We start from the raw sequence: 17,970 nt of genomic DNA on the forward strand, positions 1-17,970 counted from the left end.
CATAATTAAAATAATTGAAGAAAAGATTAAAAATGCAATCATCCTGGGCAGGGTTTAAATCATTGTTATTGTCAATTTCAGATTCGACCCCATATTGCCACTCTCCGTAAATACACATATGGAAAACACATCCTGGCTAAGTTAGAGAAGTACTACATGAAGTGTGGATCAGACCTAGGCCCTATTGGAGGCCCCACCAATGGCTTAATTTAAGGGCCTCCCACCCAACCCATGCCCCTTTCCCTCAAAAGGGAATCTATTATGGGCATCTCCTCCACCGTGGAGTTCATACCCTATAGGGGTTTTACCCCAAAAAAATGAAAGGAAAAGAAATTGGCCTCACCTGAGAATGCTGAGATGTCTGACTAGTTGCTGGTGCAGTTCCCGGTGTAGTGCCCATTGTTACCTCAACTAGAGACTGCATGGTCTGTAAGTGGTTTCCTGGGTAAAGCAGAACACCCTTGTTCATGATGTAATTGATGTAACTGACTGTTTCCTTTTTTTCTTTCCTAGTAAATATCTTGTACATTTTTTACCTTGTACATTTTCTGTAGAAAAAGGAATGTTTGCTGTTATTTTACAGTTCTTACAATTTACACCAGCAAGTGACTTTATAAGGACAAACTGAGTGAATATTTTTAATTAACATTTTATTTTTTATTTTTCCTATCCATACTTCTTAATAGCAAATTCAAGAAGTGTGATACTTTTAAGCCCTGTTTTAGCCTGATGGTACACATGCCAAGGCTGCTGATGAAAAATAATGAACCAGTCAGCTTGATCTTAAAAAAATCTTGCTTGTAGATGACCACTTCCGTCTGCCATGCCATTGAGTTAGTTGCGTTATTCTAAAACAATCAAAGAGCTTCACTGCCTTTAAACGGGGGTGATATGATTCATAAGTGGTTTGAAGTGGCTGCAATTCCCATCTATTTTTTTCTTTCCCTCCCTCATGTGTGCACCGTTTTTGATTAACTGCTCCACTTCCGTTTTGGGTTGCATGGTAGGTATGCAAGGCCTGCAGGGGGTGGGGAGATTCGGCATACTGTGCTTGGATTTAATGTTTTAATGGAATTATTTTTCTTTGTCATCATGTTTGTGGATCATCTGTCTGTTTTTTTTTTTTTAACACTGCCCTAGAAACAGTATAGTTGTACTGATTATCCTCTCTTTACATTGTAAATGTAATCTTCAATGTAATGTAAGCATCTTCATGTACAAGTACAAATATTGAATTGTTGCTGTTTTTTGGCTGTTGGGGGAGGCGGCGCTTGAGTCTTAGATGATGCTCTCCTAGGCAAAGTGAGGAGTTGGTAGGCGACGTCCCTGTCCTCAAAGGACTTTTGAGCTTGGTGCAAGTAGAACCGATTTGATTTCATGAAGATGAGACGTTGCAGGGTAGGATCAAATGTACAGCATTCAGCAGTATAGATTTAGAATGCGCAAGATTATACTTTTCAGAGAAAGGACATCGGGCTGCTGTCTTCTGCTGCACACTCTTTTTTTGTTTGGCTAATATATTAATGGCTTTTTTTCCTTTTCTTCATATGAATAAATGTAGAATACATGTAGTATGTGTGGGATAATTAAGTGTTAGTTTATTAGTTAAATAGAAAAAAAATAATCTAGTTGTGATGTTGGAAAGGCCTTGCTAAATTGCATAGTGATTTGCTTTTATTTTGTCTGTACAGTTGTACATTTGTAAACGTTAATGCTGTAAATGGAATGTCTTTTACACTTTTTGGGGAAGAAAAATCTAAAATGTGCATTTTGATGTGTGAATATTCATCACTCCTTTCCCTTTGAATATAATGTATACAGTTTTCTTTGAACAAGCATTATTTTAAAGAAGAAAAAGAGAAAAACTTTTTATACATCACAATCTCAAGGTGGTTTTGTTTTTAATCAGTTCTCGGAAAATGGTCAGCCTCCTTATGTACGACAACTTCTGTTAACATTTAGTCATTTTGATGTGTGGCAGTTGAATAAAATAAGACATTTCTGAATTAAAAACAAAAACACATGGGCCTCTCTTTGGTCCTACCTGCTGCCATGGAAATTTCACAGGACAGGACAATAATTATTTTTGTATAAAGGAGTGCTGTATTTTAGAGCAGCCACTAACTTGTAAGCAAATTAATTGTAAGATATTGTCATTTATATAAATATGAACATATGAGTTTTGTCACACTGTCAGAGTCATGTACATTTTCAGGAGGCCTTATGTACCGTGTGTACAGATGTTAGATGAGAAAAAAACAGACTTTGTATGATTAAACTGTTCTTCTAACATTTTATTTTAGTGTATGAAGCTTTTATTATTCATAAAACACAACACTCACTACACACTCATTGACAGCTGAAAGGAATATTTCTTGTTAAATATTCCTCACTGAAATGTGGTGTGCTGTCGATTATCACATTAAATATTTTAATAGTTCAATTCGCTTAAATATTTAAAATTCAGTTAAAATTATAAAAAGTTTAACTTAAATGACCTTGGAAGTCTATTAGATGAAATATTGTTTTTTAAATGTCGTTTCCCATTTCTTTTTTTTTTCTTTTTCTTTTTTTATTAAAACATTTTCTCTCACACAAAGAAGTTGCAAAAGATACAGGAAAGTAAGTTCTGATAATTTGAATTCATACTCAAAGCCACGGCAAAGAAAAAGTTATTGATACCAGTTTTTTTTGCTGTTTAAACAATCAATTTAAAATTACAAGTTTTTAATTGCAATACAGTTCCTTAGCTTATGTATCAATGGTAGTTATCTAAAGGATATTACAATTGGTAACACTAATGTAAAAAAAAAAAAAAAAAACTACCTGATGATCTAGCTATATTCTTGAATTATTAAACACACAATCTTTGTTTATTTTTAACTCCTTTCCTGAAGCCTTAGATTTAAATTATAATCAATGTGAATTGCTACCGAATAGAAAATTCTCTAAATTACTCAAATACACTCTAATATTTAAATTGAGGGTATTGTTGTCAAAATAGTGTAACACATTTTGGTATACAAATAACTAAAGATGTAAACACAAAAAATCAAGAGTGTCGGTCTCATATGGCATACACAGCTCAGTCTCTCTTTGTGGATAAAACCATTGTAAGCCAATGAGGTTTTAATCTAATCCAAAAACAAAGGTCAAATGTGAAGGTCGTGATATTAAACACAATAGTATTGGTCTGAATTTTATTAATTTTGATTCCCTCAGCAATAAATTCAAATAAAAGGGGCTAAATCAATGTCAAGTCACCTTTATTTATACAGCACTTTTAACAATACAGATTGCATCAATGCAACTGTACAGCATTAAGTAGGAAAATAGTGTGTCAGTATGCAAAAAGGCAGTTCATCATTGAATTCAGTGATGTCATCATCCAGCTTAGTTTAGTTTAAATGGTATCTGTGCAATCATAGACTGGGCTATTGGGCTCTATACTTTATTAACATAATGGTTTGTTTTTGGTTAAGTGGTTTTTTAGTAATCAAACAAATGTCTCTCCAAATGCCAAACACCTAGCCCCAAAATAATTAGCTACAGTTTTGGGAGCTATTCTTTTTAGTTTGTGTATGCTTAAAAAAAAAAAAAAAAAAGGTCTAGACAAAAAATAAATAAATAATAATAATAATGATTTTTCACAAACAAAGTGAGTGTTTTATTTTGTAATTTTACTAAATGTGTTGTAGATCACTTCTGTGGGTAAAGGCACTAGATCACAGGTAATTTTCAATAGGTGATCTATTCCTGCTTGAAATCAGTCGTTATTGATGAAATTGTTAATTTTCTCACCAGATGGCGCTATTTTGCTGAGGGTTTTATTTTAAGACTGGTCTTTAAATATTTTAATTTTAGTGATAGGGTTAGATGTGTTATTTGAACATGAAAATTGAGAAAATGTAAAACTGTGTTTATTAACATTGTCCATAAATTATTTTGTTCAAAATATCTAGAGAGAAAATTTGATTTTACAGTTTCAGCTTACAAATCAAATTGATTTGATAAACAGTATGACAAATATGATCATGTTTATTTTATTTATTTTGTTAAAAGAGAAGACTGAAGAAAAAACTTGTCCAAAAATCAATCCATGTAAGAAACAAATGTAAATAATAATAATAATAATAAAATAAAATTACAAGAATTGTTGCAGAATTATCTCGCATAACTAATGCATACAAATTTTATAGGCTAAATTAGTGCTCATATATAATTTAGCCTATAAAATCAGTCATTGGACCAGCTTTTTCAAGATGTATCAGACCAAGTCTGAGAGTGCTGTCAAGAAGTGTCTTCCAGCCAGGGTAAAGATCCCTTTGAGAGCTCTTTAAGTCCTGAAACACTTCTCATGTTGTCATAGTAACCTACTGCAGAACCACATTAAATGTTTTTGGAGTATGTACACTCACAAGCCAGAACTGGACATTACTTATGAAGACAGCTGCATTTCAAAGAGACAAATGTTTTGGATGTGATGACTGTTTTTAAGAGCCAGTCCAGTTTCCGTGGAGATAACACTAATATATTGCACAAATTTGTTCCACTGGTTTTATTCCAGAACTCCTGAGTGTGAAAACCATATTGTGTGATTTATGCTGTTGCGAAACTTCCCAGATATATATATATAAATGAATATGATTTATGGACATCATTCTGTTTCAAATTATATGTCATTAAATGTGTTTGGTTTAATTTAAGAAATTTGTGCATTGACAATTACAGTCCTTATTTTTTTATTATTCTGTCTAAACTAGTGGTTCCCAATCTGTGCCAGAGTTTGTAGGATTGTATATATATATATATATATATATATATATACATATATATATATACATATAATCAGTACAGACCAAAAGTTTGGACACACCTTCTCATTCAAAGAGTTTTCTTTATTTTCATGACTATGAAAATTGTAGAGTCAGACTGAAGGCATCAAGGGCCATTTGACCAAGAAGGAGAGTGATGGGGTGCTGCGCCAGATGACCTGGCCTCCACAGTCGAGATGGTTTAGGGGTGAGCTGGACTGCAGACAGAAGGCAAAAGGGCCAACAAGTGCTAAGCATCTCTTGGGGAACTCCTTCAAGACTGTTGGAAGACCATTTCAGGTTACTACCTCTTGAAGCTCATCAAGAGAATGCCAAGAGTGTGCAAAGCAGTAATCAAAGCAAAAGGTGGCTACTTTGAAGAACCTAGAATATGACATATTTTCAGTTGTTTCACACTTTTTTGTTATGTATATAATTCCACATGTGTTCATTCATAGTTTTGATGCCTTCAGTGTGAAACTACAATTTTCATAGTCATGAAAATAAATAAAACTCTTTGAATGAGAAAACTACTTTGTGTCCAAACTATATATATATCATGAGTGTTCATACAAATTCATAGGTAGTTTCCAGGAATAAAGGACAGAAGGGCTTTAAGGACAAAAGGTCGGGAAACAATGAATGATTGCAAATGAACTCAGCTGCTATCACTGTCCACCAGTTACATTTATTGGATTTTTGTACTAATTTCCCTATTTGGCCTATCCCATAACTCAAGGGCACATAAGGGTGCCAAATAAGCTCAAGGGCTTACTGTTGCAGCTGTGTTTTCTCTCTGATTGTAAGTGTGATCAGACTACCAGGCAGTATGAAACCAAGGCTTTTCTGAGACTGATTATAATTGGACTGTGATCTCTCAGAGATATATTCACGTAATCCATCAATTAAGGAGGGTAAATTTAAGCCAACCATAAACTGCAAGTCCTACAGGAAGGTGCACTTATGCATCTAGATTCAGTTATACTGGATCCTTGGACTTTCATATTTGTCTATATCTATTTTATTATACAGGAGAGGCTAGAAATATGTAAAAGTACTTGTCTGGAATCATGTTTCTTCTACCACTACAAACACCCATATATTTAGTAAAAATATGTTTATTCAAGTTTGCTACAAAAAATATGGCAAAATAAGATTAATAACTACTGATGGTGGAGCTGTTTTTGCCTTGAATGCATGAAAAGAAGCAGCAAATCAAAAACTCTCCTCAAAGTCATTAGGGGAGGCAATCTGTCTTTCATTTGTGAATTACTAAATATTCATGGTCATCATGGTCTCTCTTGCATACGGCCTTTCTTACACAAAACTTGTCTTAAAAGTTAAATTAATCATTTTTATTTATTTATTTATTTATTTATTTTTGTGAATGATTGAGCATATGATTTTCACATTATTTTGTATCAAAAACTTTAGCCTTACCATATCCAGTTCTCAAATGCTTTGTAAACAAATTAACTGTATGTGTTTTGTTTTATGGACTTATTTCAGTGACTTAAAAATCTTTAGTTTTTCACTAACCATGCATGAGTTTTGTTTTATTAAAAATACAAACTTGAGCAAACATGCTACTCACAAATTTTCTTCTTTTTTTTTTTAAATGCAGTCCATTTACCATTTACCATAATACATTTTTGAAGGCCTAGACCTTTATCAGTATAACTAGTGAACACTGGCTTTGAACCATATATATTTAAAAAGTATCCTATAAACTAAAAAATGGGTATGTAACTGGTACACTGACAATATACTTATGAGTTCACGAAGTATATTTGCAATACTAAATAAAGTTAGGGGTGGAAAGAAACCTCAAAATCCAGGACATTTACAGAATATATAAACAGACATCAGCATAAAGATACCAGGCATTACTTGAAACCAATCTAAAGGTAAGAGAATTCAAAGGCATGTCACCAATGAAAGCACATGTGGGTGTTAGATATTCCATCTGTATTTCTTTGAAACTAGCTCAGTTAAAATATTAACCAGATGTTGAACAGCAATATTTTCTCCAGAAAGACTCCTATTATCATTCCCCTCTTTTCCCGCACCTAGAGTTTGCTTGTTTTAGTTCTTACAAGTTATGCTTCAGTGTAAGAAACAGTTTGACACTGCTAGCTGATGAGAAAACAGAGCTGTAGGCCTATTTGATAGTTCAATCAAGGGAGAATAATATGTCATCTGGAAGAATTGTCACATTCCACATTACAAGATGGGAAATCCAGAATTTATATCTTGAGTTATCATGCTTGTTCAAATTGGTTCAAAATGAACACAAATATAGAAGAAACCATCTCTGTTAATTGTTTTCAATGTCAATGTAATTTGATAAATTATTTTAAAACACTGATGTTTTGTGAAGCTACTAATGGCTGGTATTGGATTGATTAAAGGTGGACAAGTTTATTTACATTCAGGAAGTTAAAGGATTAAATGCAGAAGTCATCAACACTAACATGAGCATGTGAAATCCCTGTCTGCATTCAAGCTTTGTGCTTCAAATCACAAATCAGTAATAACCAAACCTTATTAAAAATAATAAATGAATTCCCTCAATAATACAAATAATAATAAAAATTGCCTGGTACATTCACACCCATACATGAGTCTCCTCTCAATTACTGTCAGCTGGAAAGTTCATTAAGAGGTTATTGGAAGTGTAACTCAAATCCCTTTTAGTACTTTCATTACCAGCCATATGGAAAGAAACTCACCAAAGTATCATATGGAAAAGCAATGGCGCTGTTCAGACAGACAGCGAAAAAAAAAAAAAGTTTGGTATATCGAACTGTTTTTGAAGGTGGATTATTAGTTAACTAAATTCATAACATAAATTTGCAAATAAAATCCAGTACAGGTATGCTTTGAGTCTTGTTTTTCTGCACAATGAACATGCAGTGCAATAATGCAAAGTTACAATATTTTTATTCAAATTTTAATTTAACATGCAATGAGGTCAAAAGGGTCCAGCCTACCAATTATGTTTTTGTGTTTTTATTTACTAGCCCTTGATTTACAGAAATAAAATACAACCATATTATGTTGGTAAGAGACAGAGAAAGAGAGAGAGAGATATTTTAATCCAGTGGTTAAAGGGACTACATCAAAAGCCCTTGTTATAAGTGACACTTTTAAGTGGATTTATTTACTTGCACTTGCACCTGCTTTGTGCACACTTAATATACAATCATAACTTGATTTAATCCCTCAAGGCAAGGTAGGTCTATTTATATAGCACATTTCATACACAATGGTAATTCAAAGTGTTTTACATAAAAGAAAGTAAAGAATCATAAAAAAAAGAATCACAGCAATAAAACAAGAAATAAAAAAAATGTTTTAAATGATTATGATAATTAATTTAAAACAGTTAAATAGAAAATGATTATGCATAAAATAATCAGAAATGCAATCAGCTTGGATGTAGCTAAACATAGCTAAACAGATGAGTTTTAAGTCTAGATTTAAATGTGGATAATGTTTTAAAACATCTGATATCTTCTGGAAGCTAGCATACTTATGCACTCATCTGTGGCAAAATTAATTACATAGCAGAAGGGGAGGAACAACCAGACTCAATTAATGAGTGATAAAATAACCTTAATTCATCCACTATACGAATCTGAGTACAGCGTATATAGTGCATCATTTAGGATGTAACTAGTGATTTGCGGACCCTAAGCAAACTTCAGGTATGGGACCCTAACACAACAACTATTTACTCTTTTACTTTTGTAACTCTTATTTCGCCCTCATATTTTACATTTGCATGTGATTGCACTTGTCAACTGAATGGTAGAACAGAATAGTCACAATCTTCAATCTTTTAAAAAGTCAGAAACATTAAATGAGTAAACTTTCTTCTCTGAGGTGAATAAGTTGAACGAGTAACATAAAATAATCCATAACTCAATATAAAATAATTTGTTTTATTTAAAACTAAATCATTTGTTTTCATTTATTGAAAAAAAAACTTGACCCTATATAATAAAGCTTTATCTATTATTTTTCTATTCTATCTACTTTTTTATTATTTTTTATTTATTATTTAAACATATATAAATTAATAAATGGACCTTGCAAGTTGCATTAGACTAACCGGGATTTGTCACAGCACTTACAGTACGTAATGTTTCCCATAACTTTATTATAATAATTAATAATTATATTAATATTTTAACAATAAACAAATAATCACCATTAAATACATAAAAGTGGCACTTTTTTATTTAGTTACACGTGAAGATAAAATAGCATGAATTTAAATAAACTAAACATGATGTTTTGTGATTACAACAACTACATTGCAGCTTAGAAACTGTTTAACACTTGAATGATCTACACCCAAGCTCATATTTTACAAAAAACATGCATGTACACGAACTGCAGTAGAAGTTATGTAGAAAATTTAGTAGTTCAGGATGTAAATTATAACCTTAAATTCTAAAATAGTTAATCACGGTTGGGCCATTGAGAATTACAAACTTGATCATGAAATATAATTCTAAATACTGTACTCAGTTAACATGGGTTACTTGGCACTGCTTTTGTGGTGTTGAACAGCTTAATAAACCATTCACAATTGGCTCAAAAAACACACAATTATTTTTAAAACAATTCTAAAATGATTCTTTAATAAATTTTAGTGTATTGAATTGAACACAAACTGTCACAAAATAATTGATTTATGAGCAATTTACACATTGATTGATGATGCTTGTGAACAAGGCCCACTGTCTATATTGTATTGTACAGTCAATCACTTACCATTACCAGTGTAACATGATAGATTAAATATATAACCTAAAATTCATCAGTTTGTTTTAATGCAGATTGTTCAGGTAATTCATTAATTTTCTGTCCTTTTTTGCTGCATTGCAACTTAATTGACTCCAACTTTCTTGGATTCCAGTTGTTGTGGCCTAAAATAACATATAGGTTTCAAGTGTCCTGCCCATCACTGTCCTCCTGCTGTTGGGTGACTGGCGGGTTGCCTGGATAATCTAGAAGCGAAATAGGGGTATCCTTTGCTCCAGTTCGCTGCCTCTCACGTCTAGTGATTCCTCTGCTGCTTGCCTTCGAAGATATTGTCTGACCCCGGAACAGCTGAGCCTGACGTTGACATAGACCCACTTTGCTGAGCAGTATAAAGACATCTCCTTGGAAGGCCTTTGTGAAGATGGCATATAAGAAAGGGTTAGCGCAGGAATTCAGAGGGTAAAAGAGCACCAAGAGGATCTTGGAGTTTGACACAGTGATGAGGGGGTGGTCCAACGCAGCAGTCACAGCATAAATTGAAATTGGTGCCATGCAGAGGAAGTCTGTAAAAATGAGCACAGCCATGCGCTTGGCAATGTTGGTGTCTTTGTTGGCAGACTGATGACTGGGGTTGTGAACAGCACAATAGATCTTGATGTAACAGGCACAAATAACTACAAAAGCCAAGATGTTAAAAACAAGCACACATAGTATGTAGATCTGGTTCACAAGTGTCTGGGTGTCCATGGGCAGACAAATGCTGACCTTCTGGTAGCTGCTGACCCCAATGAGAGGCATAAGAGCCAATAAGAGGCAAAAGATCCAGCCTACTAGCATTATGACTGAAGCATGGGACAGACGCAACTTACGGTCCAGTCTCATGGCGTATGTGATAGCATACCAGCGTTCCAGAGTAATAGTGGTCAGTGTGTATACTGAAAGTTCACTAGCAAAGACAGAGAAGAACCCAGCTAGGTTGCATCCCGGACCTGTCTGCCAATCAATAGCATGATTATAGTATTCAGAACGTGTGTGGAGGTCCACAGAAGCAATCAGCAGAAGGTAAATGCCCATACACAGGTCAGCAAAAGCCAGGTGGCACATTAAAAACCTTGAAACTGACACTTTGTAGTGGCTGGTGAGCAGCACCAACAGTACAAGCAGGTTGCCCAACACAGCAAGCAAACTGACAAACCACACAGATACCCTTAGAAAGCTGAAACTCATGATGTCCTCACATGGGTTGAACTCATCAGGAGCAGGAAAACAAGCAATCTCCTCTCCCTCCTCACACACAATGTAGTCATAGCGGCTGTCAAACTCAGGGCTGGTGTCTTCCTGGGGGTTCTTCAGCGTTTCGCCAAAGCCAACATCATCATCTGGTTGCCCGCCAAAGTAGGTGTGGTAATGCGGTCTGCTGTAAAAGTCTTGGTGGTCGTAGGTGTCTCTAAAGAGGTTATCAGCTGATTCAATTCCAGGTTCCATGCTGCTGTGCTTGCCAGGGATTGTAAAAGTTCCCACAGATCTCTTCTGAAGTTGGTTATACCTGGCTGTTAGGTTACATATGATGTCCTCTAAGTACCTGCCATTTAAAAAGCAAATATCCTTATGCTTGCATGCCAAAAAATATAATTAAAAAAAATATAATAAGGCCTTAAATCTTCATTGCATGTTCATTAAAACTACCATAATATTCAGACTTTTAAATAGAATAAGACAACCAATTATATGACACATAGTTTAGAGAGTATTGCAATGAATAATCAAGGCCACAAACCCTCTTTTTTTCTTCAAGTTTTTGAATGCACAGCAGTGGCTGGGGTAGGTCAGGTCTGCCGTAATCATGTGTCTGAAAGTCTTGATCGGTGGAAGTTTTTTGAGAGTCCAAACATTCCGAGCACAGAGTTCCCGAAGTGACTCCAAACCTCTGGTAGGTAGGGAAGTGACAGCCGATTCTGATATATCACTGATGAAAAAAAGAAGACAGCAGACTTTCAAATAATGGCTTAGATATGCAACAAAATTCCCAAACATTGAAATGTTTTTGGTACTTTGGTTGATGTTGCTTTTTACTAGTGCTTTTTCTAAAGTGTTGGCTGTTTGTTCTAATGACTTGCCTGTTTGAGAGCTTGACAAATAATTATATAGAGGAGATTCTGAAGACAAAAATACCTGAAATAAAGCTCCATTTTCGATAAACAGATCAGCTACTTTTTAATTTCATCAGCACTAATGGTGCTCTTATATAGAGCATTCTACTAATACTAGAACAATACTAGTGCTGCTGTCAGTGTGTTCTGACACAATATTGTAAACAGTTGGTCAAGTCTTTATGTGCATTAGGGCTTGCTGGCTTTTTTTTGGGGGGGGGGGGGGGGGGGGGGGTCTGTGGAGAAATAGGGTAAGATGTGCTGTGTGGCCTTCAGTATTAGATAAATAATAAATTTACCACTGCCTGTTTTTTTTTTTTTTTTTTTTTCTGAAAATCATCAGTCCTCCCTATAGGATTATAACCCTAAGCCAAAACTGCCCATTATGAAATGAACTTGTTGTTTTTGTTTTAAACAGATGTCCCAAAGAGTTTATTGTGCAACATGAGTTTAAAATTAAGAAGACAGAAAAAAAAAAAAATTGCAGCCTGCTTGTCTCATTTTTTCATTTTGAGATAGTTAGCCAGTGACCTCATAGTAATGATTTCACACTAAGCGGACTCCTGAGAGGGTAGCCGAGGGGCCACATTATTAACTTATTAAATAATTATGATTTCAGCAGGCCCGCATTAGCAGACAGATAAGATTACTATGGTCAACATCCTGCATTCAGATGAGAATATATTTTTGGACTTACAGGAAAATTATTGGTAACACTGATGAAGAGTTGGCTAGATTGATGAAGTCTGTTGCAGATATAAATATATAATTTTTGTCAAATCAGTTAAACAACCTGTTATTTCCATTTTTTTTTAAGTAAAAAATGTTTTCCATTCCATTTGTCTCATGCCATTTTCTAATCTCTAAATATTTTTTAACAAACTTGTACTATTCATATTGAAATGCTATATCTTAATCTTGAAATGCACTATCTTAATCGTATAATTTACAGTTAATTTATAATTTACACACAAACACACACATATATATATTCACGTGAAACCCTACTGAATAACATTTTTTATTATTAGTTTAAGGGCTGGACGAAATAAATCGATATAAATCGGATGGACGAAATTAAAAGTCTATTGATTCATATTGTGCTCTATCATTTAGTTTGTGGTGAGGCAAAATACATTGTTTATGGCAATACGTTTTCAATATTTGAATGACGGCAGTCTTACATGCATTACACGGGATGCAAGCAGCCTGCCCCCCTGTGAATAACACAGGAGGGCAGGGTTTCATATTTTATTGAAGCTTCCCAGGGTGCCGCCATTGATTAGCGGACGCCCACCCGCTGTTAGCATTCCATTGACTCCCATTCATTTTGGCGTCACTTTGACAGCGAATAACTTTAGCTCTGAGGCATTTAAAGACTCCATTTGTCCGATAATAATTAAAAAAAAATAATCACGAAAGTATATAAAAGGCTCTATTACCTTGTATCTTACGTTATGGCCCCGTAGAAGCAGTTTTTGAAAAAATAGGCTAACAATTGCATCATAAGCTGCGACTCTCTGTCGCACAGTAGAGAAATTACCGTATGGACAGGAGGAGAAGCTCGCAGGCAATCTTTTACTGTCTATGAAGCAATCGAGGGGACGTGGAGGCATAAAGTCAAGGGAGAAGCCCATAGAGAGTCCATAAAAGCAACGGTACAAAATTGTTCAACGACGTCTTTGCAAGATTCGGTGGGTGATTCAGATTTCTCTTGACACAGCTATTAGAAGAGTTACAATTGTCAGACAGGTTGCTCATGTCACATCTACGTCATCAAGCTCAGTTTGAGTCTGTGCAGTAAGCTCAACCCCAAGGAAGTGCATGCTTCTAATTGACTTCACTTGTCTCCGTTGTCAATCGGTTCGCTGTGTCCATTTCTTTTACTGTCTATGGAATAACAGCATGCGCGCGCTCACGTCACGTTTCTGTATGCGTGGTCACGAAAACGTAATGTTTGTATGCGTTTAAAACAAGCGCCAAGAAAGTAAAAAAAAACTTTAAAAATACATTTTAATGAGCATAATTAAGTATGAAAACAAGGATATACAGTCATACCAAAAATTAATCAGAGACCATATAGAATAATTTTTTTTTTTTTTTTTTTTTACTAGTGGGTGCAGGACACTAGAGTTCATTAATGTAAGAGAGGATAGCAAAATAAAGTAAACTGTGACAAATTATACCCAAAAATTCTTCATACAGTTACTCATACCAGTAAAACTGATACAAATTTGGAACCAAAAATTATTCAGACCAAGTCTGGGGAAAAAAATGAAGTTCAGGTTTGCATGAACCTGGATGAAGGCATACCCAGGAGACTACAGGCTGTCATTAAGGCTAAGGGTTGTCCAACTAAGTATTGATAGTTGTGTAAATACTGTCATACTAACAGCTGTCTGAATATTTTTTGCTGATTGTAATCCATTACATACCTTTCTATCAAAGATATCTAATATTATCAAGATTAATTTGTTCTGACACAGTTTAACTGTGAGTTCTTGTCATATTTTATTACCATCTTCTATATAGAGAATAAACTGTGATAATGTGAATTGTTGAAGGTGTCTGAATAAATCTGGGTTTGACTATATCTATTTAATAAATTAAATTAACCAGCTAACATAATACATACTCTGGTTTCTGTACCCAATATTTAAAAAATGTACAAGTACTATAAATATATTGGTATCGGTACTCTGTATCAGCAAGTACTAAAAATAAAAGTATCGTGCGAGTACTGAAATAAAATTGTATCGGTGCATCCCTAATATATATATATATATATATATATATTATAACCAAAACGCAGCAAAATCATTTATGGACAAGGACAGTAAACCTTGAGTGTAAGAGCTTAAAGAGAACTACAGACACTGAATCTCAAGTGCTTTCAGAAGGAAACAAAAGGCACTCACAGGAGCATTGGCCCACTGCTAGTCCCAGCAAACATTCTTTCATCCAGCCATGTCAGCAGTTTATTTCTATGCAGGTACCTGTAAAGAAAATAATAATAATAATAAAAAAGGTTCAGTTTGGTGATTATAGTTCTGCCATTAAATGTTAAAGATTAAATTAAAAGACTTTTTGTGGTGCTTGTTAAGCCACAAACAAACCCATAAACCCTAAAGTATTTAGTATGTAACTTTTCCCAAAATATTTGTGCTATATAAATGCTCCTTGTTAAGAATAGGTGCACAATTATTTGTTATAAGTCATCAAATTGAGGTCTTTCACCTGGCTAGTGGCAAAAATCACACAGATTTATATTAAAGCACACATAGGATATAACCATTTAGCAAAATGCCACAAAACCTTAGCATCACATTTTCTTTAAAAATGCAATCTCAAATAATTTAATTCTAAACAAGTTAATTAAAATATTAAAAGATGCTCCTTTAAATACACAACAAACAATTTAAGATTTTTTTTTTTTATATTTTCCTGCAAAACAAGACAAAAATACTGAATGCTGAAGAAAATGACTCTGTGCAATGTGGTTTCTGAAGTGACATGAATTTCATAATCATGCAGTATGAATTCTCCAGTGCAATGTAACAGCCCAACAAGGCTTGCTGGGGGGCCCACATTTACAAGCAATTTAGCAATCCAGAAATAGAGTTTAACCATTCCACTTTCATCAGGTGCTTTTGTCCTGGTTTAGCAGTCCAATGTAAACATGCAAAAAAAGAGACATTAGCAACAGATTACAACCTAAGGGAGTTTGAGATATGAGGGAGATTGATATTAATATCCTGTATTCTCAGCAGAGCTTAAAGGGATAGTTCACCCCAAAATGAAAATGTTGTCATTGATCACTTACTCCCATGTTTTTCCAAACCATAAAAGCTTTGTTCATCTACAGGACACAAGTTAAGATATTTTGGATGAAAACCGGGAGGCTTGGGGTCATTCTTGAAGAATAATTATTTTTTCCGATTGATGAATCTGATTGTAGTGTTTACATTAACGAGAATAAAGAAATCAGGTTGATATGCACAGTTATATGTCACAAGCTTCAAATCAGAATAGTTTTTTTTTTTTTTTTTTTTACATGCGCAAACTGCACAAATAGTGAAAATGGCATATAGATTATATAGAATTTCTCACTGTTTACACACAATAACCACTCTCCTACACGGATTTCTTTCTTTCTTTCTTTCTTTCTTTTTTTTTCAGAATAATATTTACCCATTTATTGATATATATACATATAAGCTGCTGTGCTGTTCATTTATCACCAAAAAAGCCCCTCCTCATGCCCAAAACAGGTTGCCTCTGGATGAAGATCCACTTCACAGTGGTCGAGTGAAAGGAGAGCTTTATAATGACATGACACTCATTTATACAACACTTTATTCAAAAGGAAGAGCTGCATCATTGCACATGCGTAGTCATTTCAGTTTCATGGTTCAATCCGACTGAGTGTTTACAAGCACTCTCAATCATATTGGAAGAGGAATAAACCACCCCCTTCAATCTGATCAAAATTTCATTACGATCGAGCGCAATCGGATCAATTAAGGTGTTTACATGAAAGCTTGTTAATGTAGCCACTTTTACTTCACTTAAATCTGGATCCCTATAAATCTGCTGGGCTGGACAATATAGATCATTTCTTTTTAAAATTTAAAAATTAATCTCTCTTTGGTACCATGTGAGATTCCCAAAGATTGGAAAGCTGCCGCGGTCATCCCCCTCTTCAAAGGGGGAGACACTTTAGACCCAAATTGTTACAGACCTATATCTATTCTGCCATGTACTGCGACAATATTCGAAAGCCTAATTAATAAACAGATTATAAAATATTTTGAGTTCCACCATTTATTCTCAGCCGCGCAATCTGGTTTCAGAGCTGGTCATGGATGCACTTCTGCCACGTTAAAGGTACTTAATGTTATCATAACCTCTATCGATAGTAAACATTATTGTGCAGCCGTCTTTATTGATCTTGCCAAGGTTTTTGACTCGGTCAATCATTGTGTTCTTATTGACAGACTTAATAACCTTGGTTTCTCAAGAGAATGCATTGCTTGACCTTCAACTGCTTTTAAATGCTAATAAGACTAAATGCATGCTTTTTAATCGTACACTGCCCACATATGAGTTATGATACCCCCGAGCCAAGACAATATCTGATTGGTCAAGACAACATTTGAGGTGTGGCCAACAGGCCAGTTTAAATACTCAGGAGACCATAAAATCTTGCTTTTAGCTTCTAGCATTGCTTCTTAGTTTCTGCTATTAGTCATGTTTGCTTTTAGTTTACTTTTAGCGTGTAGCTTTGCTTCCTAGCTTTTGCTTTTAGCCATGCTTTTAGTCATCACTGTTCTTTGAGTGCGGTTCCAGCCTGCTTCAGCCTGCACACCTGCTGCTACTTAGCCACGATGAGAAGAAACACCACCTAGTCTCGTCAAACGTTTTTTCTTTTTTTTTTTTTCGTTTGAGTTTCGTGTTCTGAGTTAAGTTTTGTAATGCCGTGTCTCCGAGTCTGACCTCGAGTGCCCGTTCAACTTCAACCAGCCCACACAACTCTGCATTGTCAGCCAACGCTCCACCACGGGCTTCCCAAGACGTCACTTCAATGACTACTGAACTTCCAGCCAATCAGCAACATCAGGAAACCCCCCTTTCAACGACAAGAAAGGAAACCCCGTTACACAGGAGACGCAAGTAGTACCTCTAGACTCTGATCTATACTGGTATATCTAATATAATTTTAACCTCATTGAGGAACTCAGTGCGAGGGTTAATTAAGTGATTGATGGTTGTTCATGTCTATGCAATTTCACGTATTGCTGTAAACTTGGGATTCCACATTTTCATTCTCTTAAACTCATTCTTCCCTAACTTTCTATCTTCCTGCAACTTGTATGAATGTGTGAGTGCGTGTGCTTATGTGTTAGATTAGCTTATATGTCTCAGATTTATCTTATAAAGCCTTATTCATATTGAAAGGAGAAGTATCTTGTGTTTTGTGCCGATCTTGTTACTGTGCTAATTGATAGTTTTTTTTTTTACTATACTTTGGATATTAATATCCAGCGCAGATTTGATGTTAAATGGCTCATTCAGAGAATGGCAGGGCGTCTCAGTGATCAGCCGTGAAACATTGATTCTGTTCTAATTCCCTTTAAAATCTTAAATTATTTCCTTTTGAGCTAAATTGACTTGTTTGCCTTACATTATGTTTAAACCTAATAATTATTTGCATAATTTATTTTTGCATT

At 34.7% G+C, this 17,970-nt stretch overlaps 2 protein-coding genes across 11 annotated transcripts in view; one reads left to right on the plus strand and one right to left on the minus strand.

Annotated features, from left to right (window-relative positions):
* The window catches only part of LOC127983648 (pumilio homolog 2-like), a 130,208-nt gene extending 127,911 nt beyond the window's left edge, over nt 1–2,297 (plus strand). For all 10 annotated transcript variants that reach the window (XM_052585850.1, XM_052585853.1, XM_052585849.1 and 7 more), the window contains one exon: nt 82–2,297. In XM_052585850.1, the coding sequence (XP_052441810.1) occupies nt 82–213 (132 nt within the window). In that variant the 3' untranslated portion in view covers nt 214–2,297. The remainder of the gene's footprint in view (nt 1–81) is intronic.
* Nucleotides 2,298–7,738: 5,441 nt separating this feature from the next.
* Nucleotides 7,739–17,970, minus strand: part of tshr (thyroid stimulating hormone receptor) — a 60,014-nt gene continuing 49,782 nt past the window's right edge. Inside the window, exons 8-10 of the mRNA XM_052585874.1 lie at nt 14,659–14,736; nt 11,368–11,556; nt 7,739–11,172 (exon numbers count right to left, since the gene is read on the minus strand). Of these exons, the coding sequence (XP_052441834.1) occupies nt 9,774–11,172; nt 11,368–11,556; nt 14,659–14,736 (1,666 nt within the window). The 3' untranslated portion in view covers nt 7,739–9,773. The remainder of the gene's footprint in view (nt 11,173–11,367; nt 11,557–14,658; nt 14,737–17,970) is intronic.

The sequence above is a fragment of the Carassius gibelio genome, chromosome B20, assembly GCF_023724105.1.
Source record: "Carassius gibelio isolate Cgi1373 ecotype wild population from Czech Republic chromosome B20, carGib1.2-hapl.c, whole genome shotgun sequence".
Taxonomy (NCBI): Eukaryota; Metazoa; Chordata; class Actinopteri; order Cypriniformes; family Cyprinidae; genus Carassius; species Carassius gibelio.